Source organism: Bos mutus, chromosome 11, assembly GCF_027580195.1.
Source record: "Bos mutus isolate GX-2022 chromosome 11, NWIPB_WYAK_1.1, whole genome shotgun sequence".
Lineage (NCBI taxonomy): Eukaryota > Metazoa > Chordata > Mammalia > Artiodactyla > Bovidae > Bos > Bos mutus.
The window spans coordinates 33,575,766-33,594,732 of NC_091627.1; the positions used below are offsets into that span (position 1 = coordinate 33,575,766).

The 18,967-nt window shown below is 41.9% G+C and overlaps 1 protein-coding gene across 1 annotated transcript in view; it reads left to right on the forward strand.

Moving 5' to 3' along the window:
- Nucleotides 1-2,513: 2,513 nt before the first annotated feature.
- The window catches only part of SELENOI (selenoprotein I), a 40,599-nt gene continuing 24,145 nt past the window's right edge, over nt 2,514-18,967 (forward strand). Inside the window, exon 1 of the mRNA XM_005895697.3 lies at nt 2,514-2,688. Coding sequence (XP_005895759.2) covers nt 2,632-2,688 — 57 coding nt within the window. The 5' untranslated portion in view covers nt 2,514-2,631. The remainder of the gene's footprint in view (nt 2,689-18,967) is intronic.

Sequence of the window (18,967 nt, forward strand, 5' to 3'; positions counted from 1 at the left end):
TTAAAATCTGCTCTTTTTAAAACATCACTTTTGAAGAAAATATCAGAGTTAGGAAAAATTTTACAAAATTAGAAATGTTACTTTGAGTTTGCTTACATCTGAAGGGGTTTACAATAAGTACAGTTTATTAACTATTAGGTTCATGTACTCTAGTCACATTTTATGGTTTTTCACAATTAAATATCTTTCAAAGTATGAAGTTTAAATCTCAGATGGGTAAGCACAGGTCTTTTGTTAAAAATAATTTAATAACAAGGTTTTTTTCCTCTTCATATGGATTAAAAGAAACAGAACAGTGGAAATCTGTAGTGTATTACTTGGGAGAATAGCTTCAGTCTGATGGTCTAAAACCCTGATTCAGTTTTCTTATCAGTACACAGAGGGAATTTAAATACCCTACTGGCAGAAGGAAAATACTTGTACGTCCAAGGAGGTGGTTTCATAATTTTCATTATGAAAATTATGCCAATTTCCTTCTTAAAGGAAGATTCACATTTCCAATGTACTTCTCAAAGCTGGGCACTTCACAGCATATCAGAGATCTTTGCTCATTCATGGAACAAAATGTATTGATCATGTATTATTTGCAGGCTGCTAGGCTATGGGACTTCCCTGGTAGCTCAGTGATAAAGGGTCTGCCTGCCAACGCCAGGAGACATGGGTTCGATCTCTGGTCTGGAAAGATCCCCTAGAGAAGGAAACGGCAACCCATTCCAGTATTCTTGCCTGGAAAATGCCATGGACAGAGGAGCCTGGTGAGTTAGAGCCCACCAGGTCGCAGTCAGACACGACTCAGTGACTCAATGACAAAAGTCTATGGGACATGTGGAAAACTAGGTTTTATTAAGATATAATTCCTCCCCTTAGGGCAAGTGAGGAAGAACAACCAATTTTATTGATCATGTACCATGCACCAAGTATGATGATAGTTTTACATCTATTACTTCATAAGAATCTTAAAGTCTAGAAGGTAAGACATATGCAGAAACAATAAAATACTTATACTTGATATATATGAGTCCTCAATGAGTATTTGTTGAATGAATGAATGTAAAGAACATGAGATCTCAAAATAATTGTCCTTGCTTCAGAGTCCCAGAGAGATTGAGAGATTCCCTTAGGTGAAGGTTTTCCATACCAAAGACCACATTGCTTGTTGAGTCGACCATTTCCAAGCTGTGTAATTAAGTGATCCTGGGCAGGTTAGGTCATCTGAATTTTGGTTTCCTAGCCTGCAAAGTGGGGAAAGTGTCTTCCGTCTCAGTGTTGTGACAGAGGTTGGTGATAAGCTATGTAAGGATCCACATGGATCCACATGGAAGGATAATTAATAATTATGCTATTAATAATAGCACAGTCAACTACTACTATTATTTACTAGACTGATACACACTAGCTATTGATCTAATTTTTTTCTACAATTGGTTTCAGTTATATAAACTAACTTCTTGCAAACGCATTTAAGGATCCCCAAGTGGCTCAGTGGTAAAGAATCTGGCTGCAATGCGGGCGTGCCTGCCAAGTCGCTTCAGTCTTGTCCGACTCTTGGCTACTCTGTCCCTGGGATTCTCCAGGCCCAGGAATCGAAATCGTGTCTCTTATGTCTATCAGCATTGGCAGGCTAGTTCTTTACCACTAGCGCCACCTGGGAAGCCCGCAATGCAAGAGACTCGGGGTCAGTCCCTGGTCTGGAAGATCCCCTGGAGAAGGAAACAGTAACCTGCTCCGGTATCCTTGCCTGGGAAATCCCACGCACAGAGGGGCCTGGCGAGCTACAGTCCACGGGGTTGCAAAAATTGTGGGACGCGACTTCGCGGCTAAACAAGAGACTCAGAGGCCAACGCCTCTGCTTGGAAGACACTATCATTTGGAATAGAGCGGAGTTTGTGCTCAAAATTCACAAACAACGCTGACCCAAGGGGCTTGTCTCCAACGCCCTTTCACGCCCCTTTACCAACTGCAAACAGCTCTCACCGGCTTCTCTACAGCAAGTCACAGTCATTAAGTCACTGCGTGCCGCATACCGCGCTACGAGCTGGAAGCGGGCTGGGCACAGATGCTTTTTCTGCTTTTACTTTACGACTTAGGAGGACTAAGTCCTCTTTTCTGAGGAACTCCTGAACTGATTCGCACACAACCATTCTACCTTGTCCCCCGAGACTAAAACTGTACCCGCAAATCTCTACCCACGCACAGACGCCACCATACCACCTGCATTTCCCAGGGACGAAGAGCAAGGCCTCCTGGGAAATTACCTTTCACCTCCCCTCTTGCCTTACCTCAACTCACCAATTTTGACGTTAGCGAATAAAGCGACGAGGAGGCCTAGAAGGTGGGACTTAGTGGTCCCAGGTCCATGTTGATTGGTTGAGACGGTGAGGGGGGGGCCCCCGCGTGAGCTTGCTAGCGCCCCTCCCTCGGTGGGCGGGGAGAAGTGAGGATTGCGCTTGCGCGCTGAGAGGCGGCGGAAGTGGCGGGGGCGGGTACGCGTGCGCGGTGGGCGGAGCGTGGCTCTTGTAGCTTCTTTGCCCTCCCGGGTCCTCCCAGTCCTGCCCAGCCGGTGTAGTGCTCCTGGTTTCCTATCTCGTCGTGGAGAGTCGCTGCCGACTGGGCGCTCGTGTTCGGGTCGTCATGGCAAGTTACGAATACGTGAGCCCGGAGCAGCTGGCTGGCTTTGATAAGTACAAGGTAGCGCGGGCCCCGCGGACGCCCCTTGCCCTGCTGGTCCCGGCCTCTCCTAGGCGCCTGAGAGGCCGGCGTGGTTTGTGTCACCTTGTGCCGCGTGGCTCCGGGCACACTGGCGGCACTTTCTCCGGGGGTCCTGCCGAATGCTGGGGATTTGGGGTCGGGGAGCATGGGAGCATCCTAGGCCCGCCGCTCCGATTCGGCCCCCTCCCGGGGGATTGCTTTTTCCTTAGGGGACCGCTCCACGAGAGTGGAGCGGGAGAATTCCCTTGGCTTCTTTACTTCGTTATTATTATTTTTAGTTCCTTGAGAGGTGATGCAGTTCTCTTCTGTGGTGTCCTGTCTTTATTTTAATGAAGCTTTTACCCGCCTCTCTTGCATTCAATTTCGGCGATGGAGAGAATCTCTTGGCAGATGAGGCCCGGGGAAGGGGAGTGACTACTGGGGCCGTACTGCAGATGCACCCGCTTCCACTCCCAGAAAAGAGGCGCCTGGGCGGCCAGTGCCGGTACATGTGCACGGGCAGAACCTGGAACTGTGTAGTGAAAAGAGCGCGGGCTTTGGAGCTCATGTAAACCTGATACCGGATCTGATACCCAAATCTAATTTATTTGGCGTTGGGCTAAATACTAGTTTTTACCTTGCAAAATGAGCATTGGAAAGCGCCTGGTACATAATGGGCCTCCAGGACCTTCTGGTCGTTATCTTTCCTTCAAGTAACGTTCTTCTCCACTGCTTCCTTAATGAGCGAATGACTCCAGTCAGTCGTCCAAGCCCGAAATCTGGGCAGTAACCTTTCATCCTTGCTACCTGTGCCGCTTTCACTACTGATTACTTTACCCCACCCACGAGCCCGGTGAATCACCAGGTCCTGTAAGTTCCGTCATTTTAGCCTAAACGAGAAAGATGGCCCCACTACCACTCTCCCCACATATACTTTAATCTTTTAATTTTAGAATGGTTTTTAGAACAGATTTGCAGAAAAATTGTAACAGTAGTACAGAGTTCCCATATACCCCACATCCGATTTTCCCAGTTATTAACATCTTATGGTACATTTGTCACAATTAAAATGAACTGATACTTACACAGTGTTATTAACTGAAGTTCATACTTAGTTTTCACCCAATGTTCTTTTTCTGTTCTGGGCTCTCATCCATAATCCATAACATTTAGTTGTCATTTAGTTGCCTCCTCTTGGCTATGATGGTTTCTTAGTCTTGTTTTTGATAACCTTGATAGTTTTGAGGTGTTCCAGTCAGGCATTTTGTAGAATGCCCCTCAACGGGGATTTGTCTGATGTTTTTCTCATGATTAGACAGGATTATGGTGTTGAAGTGCCTTTCTCATTGTCCTAAGAGTACATGTCATCATCGCGACTTAATCACTGTTGGTGACTTTGATTCCCTTGCTGAGGTAGTGTTTGTCAGGTTTCTCCTTGTAAAGTTAATCTCTTTGGAAGAAAGGGGCTATCCAGACCTCATTTAAGGGGTGGAGAGTTATACTTCACCTCCTTGAGGGCAGAATATTGATGTAATTTTATTTGGACTTCTGCATGGAAGAGTTATCGTTTCTCCCCAATGTATATTTATTCAGTGATTTACTTATATGCATATGAGTTCATGAATATTTATTTTCTACTTTGGGTTACAGTTAAATACTGCTTGATTTGATTGCTTACTAACATCCACTTTTGCCCTTCCAGTCCTTTTTCTCTGCTTCATAATGATCTTTTTAAAAAAGTGTGTATCTGGTCACATCACTCCTTTGCTTATAATCCTCCACTGTCTTCTCTTTGCTCTCGGAATGAAGTCCTCAAATCTAGAACATGATCTGCAAGGCTCTATGATCTGGCCCTTGTCTGTGTCATCAGCTTCATGTCATGGCTCTCTCTATTCTTGCCAGCATCAGTTGCCATCTCTCCCATTTCCTTTTTTTCAGATCTTCAAGTAATGCTATGTCTGCCAGGAATGTAGCTCGCCATTTATGTTTATCTTCACATCTTTTAAAAAAACATTTATTTATTCATTTATTTGGCTGCATTGGGTCTTAGTTGTGGTGTGTAGGATCTCCAGTTTCAGGGCTTAGTTGCTCCTCAGCATGTGGTAACTGAGGGCTCTGGTCCCTCATCCCCTGCATTGCAGCCTAACCACTGCATTGCAATCCTAACCACTGGACCACCAGGGAAGTCTCTCATCTTCACTTCTTAATTTGAATGTTACTTCCTCAGAGAAGCATTCCTTAAATATCTCATACCTCTCAAGTATGCTCTTATAGCACCCTCTGCTCCTCTATGAGATTAGTTCTTTAGGTGTCTCCCCATTACTTCTGTGCATAGGCATCCAGTAAACATTTGTGGAATGAGTAACAGAAAAATCACAGTGGATCTTGTCAAACTGGAATAACTGTAAGGGACATAGTGCATTCCTCTGCTTTTGAGCAATATTATGTCATACTATTTTGAACTGAGATGCTGACTTGTCTGAAAATTTTAAGTCGAAATTTAACCCAGTGCGAGGCTTTCACTGAAGAAGATTATTAGCCCAGATACCTCTAGTTTTCCCCTTTCGTTATCTCTTTTGCACTGTAAATATTGACATAAAAATTTTTTTCTTCCATTCTAGAATCTGGCTTTCTGGTAAGTGCCAACCAAATAACTTTTATTTGCAACAGTGTCTGTGATAGGGAATCTAATTTTTTTTTCTTTTAAATAAGCAGTCTTTCCTAGATTTATATTTCCTAGTTTATAGGAAATTTTAGTGTGATTTTTCCATTCCTATTTTTCCCCCTTCTGTTATCTGACTCACTTCCTGTCCCCGACAGCAGATTTCCTGTCATTCTGGAAAGCAAAGGTCAATTTAGCAAACATCCAGTGTTCACTAAAACATAATTTGTTGATCTTCTTTTAGTTATAATGAGACTTACTTTAAAAAAGTGGGTGTGGGGATTGCATGGCACAAATTTATAAACTTCTTCTAGCAGAAGGTTCTTTACTCAGTACTGTGTTCATATTAAAAAATATGACTCCAGAGGGCAAAAAAATCTGTGTGGTCTGTTTTCCTGGAATGTAAATTATACCTGGAGACCTTTTCTTCCTGAAGATCACATATTCCATTATGTGGGCTTTTTGTAAATGCTTATTGAATTAAAACAGCTTTTGAAGAAGATCATCCCATAAATGGGTGAAGACTCAAAACACTCAAAAGAGAGATTTTTATTCCTTGACGTGACTCTGTATATTAAAGCAAAGAGATGTAGAGAAAAATTTATATTATCAAAGCAGCTGGTGGAAGAATTACTTTTGAACCAGTTTAATTTATCTTCCCCAGAGGTACATCTGAGAGCTACAGTTGAAAACCTGGCCGTTATTCAGAATAACTCCTGAAAGGGGTGCACACGTAGAGTAGTAATTAGGTTTCAGTAGTAAGAAAGTGTTAAGGCAGTTGATTTTGAGGGCAGAAGGAAGCATGGGATGAATTCAGTGTTACATGCTCTCTTAACACTTGTGTTCCTTGTTATGTCTCCCCAGCCTTATTAAACAGTTGCATAATTTGTTGAGTGTCCACCCTCTTTGTTGGGATATGAGCTCTGGGAGGGCGAATCCTACAGCTCTCTTGGTGCACATGACCAAGGTCTAGCACATGAACAGTGTAGGCATTTGACAGATATTTATTGAAGGAATGAAAATGTACAAGAATAAAAACCATTTGGAAGTATGGTAAAATGGAGCTGTGCATTTCCAGGAAACTGGAAGGATACTTTCATATTTTGAATGTGAAAATAAATCACCATTGTTCTCGGTTGCTTATTAATGTACCTTTAAACAGTTGTGTTGAGGGATTTCACTCTCACCAGGCTTATCTTGGAGAAGGCAATGGCACCCCACTCCAGTACTCTTGCCTGGAAAATTGCATGGACGGAGGAGCCTGGTGGGCTGCAGTCCATGGGGTCCCTAAGAGTCCGACACGACTGAGCAACTTCACTTTCACTTTTCACTTTCATGAATTGGGGGAAATGGCAACCCACTCCAGTGTTCTTGCCTGGAGAATCCCAGGGATGGGGGAGCCTTGTGGGCTGCCATCTATGGGGTTTCACAGAGTCCGACACGACTGAAGCGACTTAGAGGCGGCAGCAGCAGCAGCAGGCTTATCTTTCCTGCTCTCTTCTATCCTATCTTGCCTTAAAGAATGTTTCCACTTATCTAAGGGTGAAACTTCTATTGTGGTTTACCTAATCTGACCTAAGGAAGGCTTAGTTTTAATTGATAGTGTAGCAGCTAGTTTCAAATTGTATCATTTTGCTTCAGAGAGAAAGTGTTCTGTGAAATACCTTGTTTGGTATCAAGGCTATAATTTTATGACGAATTGGTTTCTGCTATCATGGTAATTAATTAACTTGGCTGTAAACAATAGCCCATTTGCAGGAACTTTGATAATTGTGAATTCAGGTGGAAAAGAAAGGCTTCCTACATCTTGATGGTCGTGTTAAAGAACTGGAATCTGGCCTGCACCCTTACCAGTTCATGCAGTTTCGTTTTGTTTGTCCAGTAAGCACTTATTGAGGGCCTGCTCTGGCTCAGACACGGCATTGCAACTGGAAAATTAAGCTAGGCTAGAATTCCTGCCTTCAAGGAACTCAGTTAGGTGGCATATGGGCAAAGAAGCAAACAGATATTGTTAATAAATGCAGTTAGGTAAGTTTACTTCCTTGCCCTTGACAATTGTACTTCTCTGCTTGTAAACACTAATTGGCATATAGCATATATACATGTACTCCCGTGCCAGAAGGTTATACCAAGAGGAAGGATGTTTTAGCTAAGGAAGAGTAAGTAAATTTTTTCAAACACCAGTCTCCTCCTTGAGCATCCGTAGTGCCTCCTACGTGTTTTTCATGTGTTTGATATCCAGAGTCCTCAGCGAGGATTTCAGCTTCCTTCACTAGACAGTCCCTCCTTTTGTCTCATCTCCTCATCTCTTGTTTATTATGGATAAAGTCTAGCAAGGAAATGTGGTCATCAAGCAAGGTCATTGCGACCTGCTTGTTCTTGTCTCACTGCTCTAATTCTTCTCCAATCTTCTCTCACCACCTGTCTGACTTGTCAGCAGATGTAAATGACAATATTCATGGAAATGGCATCTCTTTGCCCGATGAGTCATGTTCTTTGTGGGTGCAGTTCTTAAAGTCTTGTATTGATAAAAAGTACTTTTGTTGTTCAGTTATTAAGTCGTTTTAATTGTCTTAATTGTCTTGCGACTCTTGGTAACCCCATGGACTGCAGCACTCCAGACTTCCCTGTCCTCCACTATCTCCCCAAGTTTGCTCAAACTCATGTCCATTGTGGGGGAGCCTGGTGGGCTGCTGTCTATGGGGTCGCACAGAGTCGGACATGACTGAAGCTGCAGCAGCAGCATGTCCATTGAGTCAGTGATGCCATCCAACCATCTCAGCCTCTGTCGCCCTCTTCTTTTGCCTTCAATATTTCCCAGCAACAGGATCTTTTCTAGTGAGTCGAATCTTCACATCAGGTGACCAAAGTATTGGCGCTTCAGCTTCAGCATCAGTCTTTCCAATGAATATTCAGGGTTGATTTCCTTTAGGATTGACTGGTTTGATCTTGCAGTCCAAGGAACTCTCGACAGTCTTCTCCTGCACAATTGGAAAGCATCAGTTCTTCGATGCTCAGCCTTCTTTATGGTCCAATTGACTACTTGAAAAACCATAGCTTTGACTGTATGGTCCTTTGTCAACAAAGTAATGTCTCTGCTTTTTAATACATTGTCTAGATTTGTCACAGCTTTCCTTCTGAGGAGCAAGCATCTTTTAAATTCCTGGCTACAGTCACCGTTTGCAGTGATTTTGGAGCCCAAGAAGTCTATCACTGTTTTCACTTTTTCCCCAACTATTTGCCATGAAATGAAGGGACTGGATGCCATGATCTTAGCTTTTGGAAAGTTGAATTTTAAGCCAGCTTTTTCACTTTCCTGTTTCACCTTCAGCAAGAGGCTCTTTAGTTCTTCTTCACTTTCTGCCATTAGGGTGGTGTCATCTGCATATCTGAGGTTGTTGATATTTCTTCCAGCAATCTTGATTCCAGCTTGTGATTTCAGACAGGATGCAGAGATGATGTACTCTGCATAGAAGGTAAATAAGCAGAGTGACAATATACAGCCCTGACATATTCCTTTCCCAATTTGGAACCAGTCCGTTGTTCCATGTCCGGTTCTAACTGTTGCTTCTTGACCTGCATACAGGTTTCTTTGGAGGCAGGTAAGGCGGTCTGGTATTCCCATCTCTTTAAGAATTTTCCACAGTTTGTTGTAATCTACCCAGTCAAAGGCTTTAATGTAGTCGGCGAAGCAGAACTAGATGTTTTTTCTGGAATTTTCTTGCTTTCTCTATTATCCAGCAATTATTGGTAGTTTGACCTCTGGTTCCTCTGCCTTTTCTAAATATAGCTCATACATCTGGAAGTTCTTGGTTCACGTACTGATGAAGCCTAGCTTGAAGGATTTTGAGCATTACTTTGCTAGCATGTGAAATGAGTACAGTTGTTCAGTAGTTTGAACATTTTTTGGTATTACACTTCTTTGGAATTGGAGTGAAAACTGACCTTTTCCAGTCTGTGGCCACTGCTGAGTTTTCTAAATTTGCTGAGATATTGAGTGCAGCACTTTAACATCTTTATCTTTTAGGATTTGAAATAGCTTGGCTGGAATTCTGTCACCTCCACTAGCTTTGTAATTCTTCCTAAGAGCCACTTGACTTCACAGTCTAGAATGTCTGGTGCTAGGTGAGTGACCATACCATTGTGGTTATCCGAGTCATTAATACCTTTTTTGTACAGTTTTTCTGTGTGATCTTTTCACGTCTTCCTAATTTCTTCTGCTTCTGTTAGGTCCTTGGCATTTCTCTCTGTCATTGTGACCATCCTTGCATGACACATTTGTCAGAGCCTCCTCTATGGCCTGTCTGTCTTGGGTGGCCTTGGACAGCGTGGCTCATACCTTCATTGAGTTACACAAGCCCCTTTGCCACAACAAGGTTGTGATCCATGGAAAGTTCTTTTAGAAACTTTGAATTTCTGTCCTAGGGTTAATATAATGCCTCCCCTTTTTTCATTTTCAGTTAGATTTGGTGTTTTTCTTTCTTAGTAGATTATTACTAGGACAGTGCCTTGCATTTAGTGAATACCTGCTGAATTTCATTATACCTTGTCTTTGCTTGCAGTGCAGTATTTGAAGTCACTGTCAGGAGGTTAGGGCTTCCCTTGTAGCTCAGCTGGTAAAGAATCCGCCTGCAGTGTGGAAGATCTGGGTTCAGTTCCTGGGTTGGGAAGATCCCCTGGAGAAGGCATAGGCTACCCCACTCCAGTATTCTGGGGCTTCTCTGATGGCTCAGCTGATAAAGAATTTGCCTGCAATGTGGGAGACTTGGGTTCTATCCCTGGGTTGGAAAGATCCACTGGAGAAGGGAACGGCTACCCACTCCAGTATTCTGAGCACTAAGCTGATGATGTGCCTTGTCCTTCAGCTGAGGAATTGGCAGAAGTGGCATTCATGTTTGTTTTCACCAGAGCAGTGGTCCTCAGACTTGAGAGTGTTTCAGAATCACCTGGAGCGTTTATTAAAAGACAGATTGCTGGCTCCACCTCTAGGCTGTCAGGTTCTGTGTGTTAAGGGAAGGGTGCAAGAATTTGCACTCAGTTTGGCAGCTACATTTTGAGAAGCACCTCATCAAAGGAATATTCCATTGTATTGAAGAGCAGTTAATAAACCAAGAAATGAATGTAAAGAAGTAAGAAGCTGTATTACTGTAATGTTCATATGTTAGCTCTCAAGCATCAGGTAGTCTTGATTTTGTGGATAGGGGCCTCAGGGTATCTCTTATACTAGAAAAGAGGATGGTGTAGTGCTTTCAGTATTGGGTATGAGTTTTCTATTGCTGGGTAACAAATTATCACCGATTTGGTGGTATAAAACAACACACATTTATTGGCTCCCACTTTTCTGTGAGTCAGGGCACCAGTGACTTGGCTTCTCTGCTTATGTGTCACCAGCCTGCCATGCAAGCGTCATTGGCGCTGTGTTCTCATCTGGAGTTCGGGGTCCTCGTCCAGGCTCATGTGGTTGTTGGCTGAATTTAGTTCTTTCTAATTGTTCGGCCAAGGCTCTTGGCTCTTAGAAGTTCCCACTTTTCTGGCCACATGGCTGTCACCATAGGCACTTCATGTCATTGCTGTTTGCTTCTGTAAGGTCAACAGGAAACTCTTCTTCAAACTGTTAAAATGGAGTCCTAGGTAATAAATTATATTATGGAAATGGCATCTCATCACCATTGTGTATAATGTTTTCTTGGGACTTCCTTGGTGGTCCAGTGGTTAAGATACTGCACTCCCAACGCAGAGGGTCTGGATTCCATCCCTGGTCAGGGAACTAAGATCCCAAATGCCTCTCAGCATGGCCAAAAAAAAAGAAATTATAATATTCTCTCAATCAAAGCAGTGACATCAGTCACCTTCACTGTATTCTGTCAATGAGAAGCAGGTCACAGGTTCCACCATCAAGAGAGTGAATTAACAGTGAAGGGGAAGGGATTGATTATTTGTATAATTTGTATAAAGAGTTTGACTCATTGGGGATTAATTACCTTAGAATATGTCTGCCACCAACTGGAAGACAGAAAAAGGTGTATTGGAGGATGGACATTATGTTAATAACAATTTCAGTATATTGGATCTATCAATAAGTAGCCCATGATTGTGTTTGGGCCAGGAGATGATAGTCTGGTTTAAAACAAAGTGATCCATTTCACAAAAATGTTCCAAGATGACTCATAAAGGATTTATAGTTTAGGCCTTCCTGCTTATTAGCTGTTAATCCCTGAATTTTATAGTTTCTTCATCTGTAAAATAGGGTGGAATAATCTACCTTATTTATCTTATAATATCAAATAAGAGAACAGGTATAATTGTACTTTGGAGACTGTATACATACAAATGGAGACATGGTATTATTAATAGGGGGAGAGTAAGAGCAACTTCCCTTGTGAAGTGGCAAGTTGCTGTGAACTAGTTTCCAGAGGAAAATTGTTTCTCTCATCACTGATGGAGTCATTGTATATTGCCACTTAAGTAAACATGCAGAGTAGTTTGTATTTATTCATCCATATGTGCAAACATTCAAAGATGTGTCAGTTCAGTTCAGTCGTTCAGATGTGTCCAACTCTTTGAAACTCCATAGATTGCAGCACACCAGGCTTCCCTGTCCATCACCAACTCCTGGAGCTTACTCAAATTCATGTCCATCAAGTTGGTGATGCCATCCAACCATCTCATCCTCTGTCATCCCCTTCTCCCGCCTTCAATCTTTCCCAGCACCAGAGTCTCTTCCAGTGAGTCAGTTCTTCGCATCAGGTGGCCAAAGTACTGGAGTTTCAGCTTCAACATCAGTCCTTCCAATGACTATTCAGGACTGATTTCCTTTAGAATTGACTGGTTGGATCTCCTTGCAGTCCAAGGGACTCTCAAGAGCCTTCTCCAACACTACAGTTCAAAAGCATCAATTCTTTGGTGCTCAGCTTTCTTTACAGTCCAACTTTCACATCCATACATTACTACTGGAAAAACCATAGCTTTGACTAGACAGACCTTTGTTGGCGAAGTAATATCTCTGCTTTTTAATGTACTATCTGAGTTGATCATAGCTTTTCTTCCATGGAGCAAGCATCTTAATTTCGTGGCTGCAGTCACCATCAGCAGTGATTTTGGAGCACTGCCAAAATAAAGTCTCTCACTGTTTCCATTGTTTTCCTATCTATTTGCAATGAAGTGATGGGACCAGATGCCATGATCTTAGTTTGTAAATGTTGAGTTTTAAGCCAATTTAAACTCTTTCACTTTCATCAAAAAGCTCTTTAGTTCTCCTTTGCTTTCTGCCATTAAGGATGGTATCATCTGCATATCTGAGGTTATTGATATTTCTCCCAGCAATCTTGATTCCAGCTTGTGCTTCATTCAGCCCAGCATTTCTCATGATGTACTCTGCATATGAGTTAAATAAACAGGGTGACAATATACAGCCTTGACGTATTCCTTTCCCGATTTGGAACCAGTCTGTTCCATGTCCAGTTCTAACTGTTGCTTCTTGACCTGCACACAGATTTCTCTGGAGGCAGGTCAGGTGGTCTGGTATTCCCATCTCTTTGAGAATTTTCCACAGTTTGTTGTGATCCACACAGTCAAAGGCTTTGGCATAGTCAATAAAGCAGAAGTAGATGTTTTTCTGGAACTCTCTTGCTTTTTCGATGATCCAGCGGTTGCTGGCAATTGGATCTCTGGTTCCTCTGCCTTTTCTAAAACCAGCTTGAACATCTGGAAGTTCACAGTTCACGTATTGTTGAAGCCTGGCTTGGAGGATTTTCAGCATTACTTTAATACTGTGTGGGATGAGTGCAGTGGTGCGATAGTTTGAGCATTCTTTGGCATTGCCTTTCTTTGGGATTGGAATGAAAACTGACCTTTTCCAGTCCTGTGGCCACTGCTGAGTTTCCCAAATTTGCTAGCAAATTGAGTGCAGCACTTTCACAGCATCATCTTTTAGGATTTGCAGTAGCTCAACTGGAATTCCATCGCCTCCACTAGCTTTGTTCCACTTGACTTCGCACTCCAGGATGTCTGGTTCTAGGTGAGTGATCACACCATCGTGGTTATCTGGGTCATGAAGATCTTTTCTGTGTAGTTCTTCTGTGTATTGTTGCCACCTCTTCTTAGTATCTTCTGCTTCTGTTAGGTCCATACCATTTCTGTCCTTTATTGTGCCCATCTTTGCATGAAATGTTCCCTTGGCATCTAATTTTCTTGAAGAGGTCTCTAGTCTTTCCCATTCTATTGTTTTCCTCTATATCTTTGCATTGATCACTGAGGAAAGCTTTCTTGTCTCTCCTCGCTATTCTTTGGAACTCTGCATTCAAATGTATATATCTTTCCTTTTCTCCTTCACCTTGTTTATTGAGCTCCTACTGTGTGACAGATGCAGACAGGATCAGGCTGGGAAGCCGTCTCCCTTCTCTTAACTGTTACTGTAAAATGCCAACTGTCTGGTGAGTCCCACATTTGTATGTGAAGGTAGTTCTTTTGATTGCCTTCATATTTGTTGAGTGACTAACAGTTTTTAATAATTGGGATCTTTTGTTTTATGTTTTGTGCTTAAGTGACTGCCCAGAGGCTTGGAATGCCATTGCTAAAGAAATCTGCTGCGGGATTGGTAGAGCACATGTTGACTACAACGGATCCTGTCCTCATAGAGACTTACAGCTAAACATGGTTGAGTCCTGAGACCCCTCAGCAGGGGACTGACCTCCATACCATATTAATACCACACAGACACTTGAGAGAAGAAACTTGACATTTCTTTTCTCTTCCCTGAGTTCTTAAGAAAGGATGATAATGTGTTTCTTTCATTTAAGAGATATCTGGAAAGTTGGTATGAGCAGTAAACAGTTTAATATAGTGAACCCAGTTGGGGACCAAAAGTGGTTCTTTGTGACTGTCCTGCTTTTTATTCCTAAAATCATGGATGATTTAGAAGTCAGGAATTTGGAGAGTAATTTTAAAAAGTCAGAAACATCAGTTTGAGCTTGCTTACATCTGAAATGATTAACAATCAGTGCAGTTTATGAACTATTATTAGCTTGTACTCAGTCCATACTTCATGGAATTCTGTGGTTAACTAAAATATGTTTTATAGGTGTAAAGTTTATTTTTCAAGTGGGTAAAGACAGGCAATCATTTGATAGTTAGAGACTTCTTCCTTATATTGATCAGAAGACAAAGCAAGGATACTAGATGGGTCACTAGCCTCAGTCTGGTTAATAAGTTGTTCAGAGCTCTGCATTTAGTGCAAAGAGATGTGTCGGTTCATCAGTTTTCTTATCAGTTTACAGAAGAGATTTAAAATACACTACCTGTACCAGGAAGTGGTTCCATAGTTTTCCTTTTGCTGGAGCCAATTTCCTTTTGAAATTAAGAGGAGATTCACATTTCTAATGTCTTTCTCAAAAACGGGCACTTACTAGCATATTTTAGAAGTAGTTTAGAGTCTTGTACTGCTCTAGCCTAACCAATAATTGCCACTGGCCTGGTATATGGTAGCACTCTTGTAACTGTTTTGCACTTTTGCTGCCTTTGTGATCCTTTAAAAATATAATCAGGACATGCATCGGGCTTATGATAAAATAAATCTCACTGTGGACCTTTTGGGTGTTGTCTGCCCATGTCTCCAGTGTCATTTCATACCACTCTTCCTTGTTCATTCACTGAGCTGTGGAGTGGCTTTCCTCCACTTTGTGGTCTTCCCACATTTTGTTCTCTGCTTTAGAAGGTGTCTTGGCATGTACCCTCCCTCTTTCCCAATTTTTACCTATAAACTGCATGCACATACACACATACACACGTGCATACTGTGACACATATATTCTTTATTTTCTCTCTCATTTTTAAGGTATAAATTATATACAAATGCACAGATCTTAAGTATATAATTTAATGAATTTTTGCACGTATGCATACCCATGTAACCGTCACCCAGGTCATGAAACAGAATTATTTCTAGCACCTCAGAGGGCCCCCATTTAGTCCCTCTCATCAGACTGTTATTATGATCTCTTTTTGCCATAAATTAATTTTGTCTGATTTTGAAATTCATATAAATGCAATCTTCAACGGTATCTTCTCTTTAGTACTCTCACTTTTGTTTGACTCACTGTCCTATCTTGTACATTCTTTACCTGTCTTATCTTCTAGGACTCAGCTTTAGTGTCCCCTCCTCAGAGAAGCTTTTTCTGAGTACCAGGACATTCCTGGTCCTCTGGGACAGCACCCCATTTATTGCTTTTCATGGTATTGATCACAGCTGTGATTATGACTTGTTTTCCTGCTTACTGTCTTTCTCACACTAGACTATGGGCTTGGTGAACACAGGACACATTTTGGTCTTGTTCACCACACTCTTTCTGGTGGCCTAGCACAGTGCCTGGCACAGTCACAGGTACTCAGTCACACATATTTGTTGACTTAATAAATGAATGAATAATGAACCCTGCTTTATTTCCAGACTTGTACTGAAGTAAAAAGAAAAAAAGTCTTGCAACTTTCGAATATTTGACAAAATATTATCTAAGGTAATTCTGGATTTCATTAAGACTTCTTTGTGGGCAAGGTTGACTAATTGCCATTGGTGACAGTACAGAATTCTATACCCAATAAAAATGACTAAATGTGTGAATAGCAATCTTGAGGGGACTGTTTAGAAGTTCAACCTTGATCCACATTTTTATAGAGACTTAGATGAAGTCATTGCTAATATGACAGTTTTGTTTGTTGTTTAGTTGCTAGGTCACATCTGACTCTTTTCTGACCCCATGGACTAGCCTGGCAGGCTCCTCTGTCCCTGGGATTTTCTAGGCAAGAACACTGGAGTGGGTTGCCATTTCCTTTTCCAGGGGTTGAACCCACCCAGGAATTGAACCCGTGTCTCCTGCTTCGTAGGCAGATTCTTTACTACTGAGCCACCTGGGAAGCCCAGCTTTACATGCTAAGAATTTGGGGGTGCATAGTTAGTATGTGGATTACTGAGTCTGACCCCCAAGGAGATCAGAAAGATGAGTGATCTCTAGCAGGATGAAGTGTTTAAATGGTGAATGTAGGGTCTTACACTTAGAATCCAATAATTAGCTTCATATGAATGTAGAGAAAGGTGGCTTTGCAGTCTGTATAAGAAAGGCCAGAGAAGTTCAGGTGACTGAAATTGGGTCTAAGTCTGCAGAATGACTTTGTTTCCATGGGAAATTAATACAGTGTTGAGCACCTGTTTGAGAAATAAGTTATTGAGGGAGAAGGGCTAATGCACCTTCTTTGTACTCATGCACCACTTGAAATGTTCCTTTTGCTCTGAATCACACTTTTGTGTTGGTTTAACAACAAAATGGATTGAATGGAGCACTGGTTGTCAGACTAAAGCCCCCAGACACGCTGTTTTGGGGATAAAGTTTTAGCACAACATGCCCATTTGTTTTCTTATTTTCTGTGATTTCCTTCTGCTTCCGTGGCAGTGTTGGGTATTTATTACAGAGACCATATGGCCTGCAAAGCCTAAAATATTTAGATTTTCTGGCATTTTCCAGAATAAGTTTTCCAACTTCTGGTCTAGAGAACTTGACTATGATGATGAAGGGGAATGAAACTGTGACCAGAGAGGAGCAGCACAATGAATGTGAGATTTTTTAACCAGGTGAAGAGAAGATTTAGTGCGACAAATAGAACCATCTTCAAATATGGAAAGCATTATTGTTTGGAAGAAAAATCAGAACCATATCTGTTTAGCTGTGTAAGGGAAATTGAAAACATGATAGGAAGTATGGAGCAAGGGGAGGATTTTGTTACCGTGTAGAAAAATTGTTTTAGCATTGGATTGGGGTCTTTTTAGAAGTAATGAGTGTTTTGGTAACCAGAAGCATTTAAAAAGAGGCCTGGAGCTTCCCTAGTGGTCCAGTGGTTGGCACTCCGCTGCAAGGGGGTATGAGTTCTGTCCCTGGTGGGGGAACTAAGATCACACATGCTATGAGGCATGGCCAGAAATTAAAAAATGTAAAGAGGCCTGATGACTTTCACCTCTCACGTAGGTGAGAGTCAGGCACATGAGAACTACATGCCTCCTGAACTGTTGGATTTCTGAGATTTTGCCTTGGAATGATTCTCAAACTCAGGCTGTGGTTTGCAAGCGTTTCTTCAAGGCACTGGCTTTGTCTGGCCTAACATTGTTTTGTGCTGTGCTGTGCTTAGTTGATCAGTTGTGTCCAACTCTTGACCCCATGGACTGTAGTCCATCAGGCTCCTCTGTCCATGGGGATTTTCCAGGTAAGAATATTGGAGTGGGTTGCCATGCCCTCTTCCAGGAGATCTTCCAAGCTAGGGATTAAACCCAGGTCTCCCACACTGCAGGTGGATTATTTACTGTCTGAGCCACCAGGGAAGCCCAACAGATTGTATTGGGTTGGCCAAAAACTTAGTTTGGGACTAAGGAAAAACCCAAACGAACTTTTTGGCCAACCCAATAGATCAAGCAAGTTCTGCAGGCCTTAACAGGGGTTATTACCTGATTCAGATATTCTGGTGTCTACCAAAACATCATTCCAATAGAAAATAAAAATATATTTGACAGGCATTAACTGAATCTAGTTTGGCACCTTTAAAAGTTTACATTTTGCGTATTGTTCAGGCATATGAAAGGTTTGACTCATTCTTCTTTCCTCCTATTGATTCACAAGACAGTTTTGAGTTTCTTTGTTTATACCAGGTGATATGCGACCTTGAAAAAATACTCAAATGTGTAAGGCTGAACCGCAGAGCACTCTTTAGGTTTATTGTTGGCTACCTTTTGTAATCTCATATTAAATTTTCTCGCTATACTTGAGCTTACCAGCTGTTATTAAATGTAAAAAATCCAGTTAGGCAGACACCATTTTGTATTGAGTTTTGTAATCTTTTCATACTTCTACTGTTCCCCTGAAATAGAGATTTAGAGGTAAAACTCCAAATTTATAGAGGAGCTTTTCTAATCAAAATACCATGAGTAAATGACCTTTTAGATCCAAGTTCGAATTACGGAAAGCTGCTGAATGAGATGCATTCAGCAAACATTTGAATTAAGCATTGTACTCTGTACATTGTATTAACTATTTGTGTGATGTCCTGAACTGTGTTCTTCTAATTTGGACTTTTTTCAACTTTGTACTTTGCAGCAGGTGGTAGACTTGAAATGTCTGGTTTTCCCGCTTATGTGACCTGCTGGCTACATCATGTGGGTCTGGGTTCCGACCTTGGTGAAACGGAGGAGGCCAGGGCCCTCCCACTTTGTCTTGGGCAGCTTTCGGGGTTCATGATGGTTTTATGTCCTCAGTCTGTAAAGTTAAATTCAGGTAGTCCTCTCAGTTACAGTCACATTCATTTTGCAGAGGTTCAGATGTCATGGTATCTGTTATGTGGAAAAGCTTTGTAGACTGTAGAGAACTGTGCAAGTAGAAGTTGATTTTAGCACAAACCGTAATATTCATGTAAGGGGGGCTTCTTCTGAGAGTCTGGGTGCAGCTGCAAAGCTTCTCGCTCTGAACAGAGTTCTTCTTCATCATTTTCTTCTAAGTTATCCCATTTTGTCCAAATGAGTTGGAGAAGTGGAGGCACTCAGACATGGGTTCTGTTGAATAAACATTTGACTTCCTAGCTGACTCT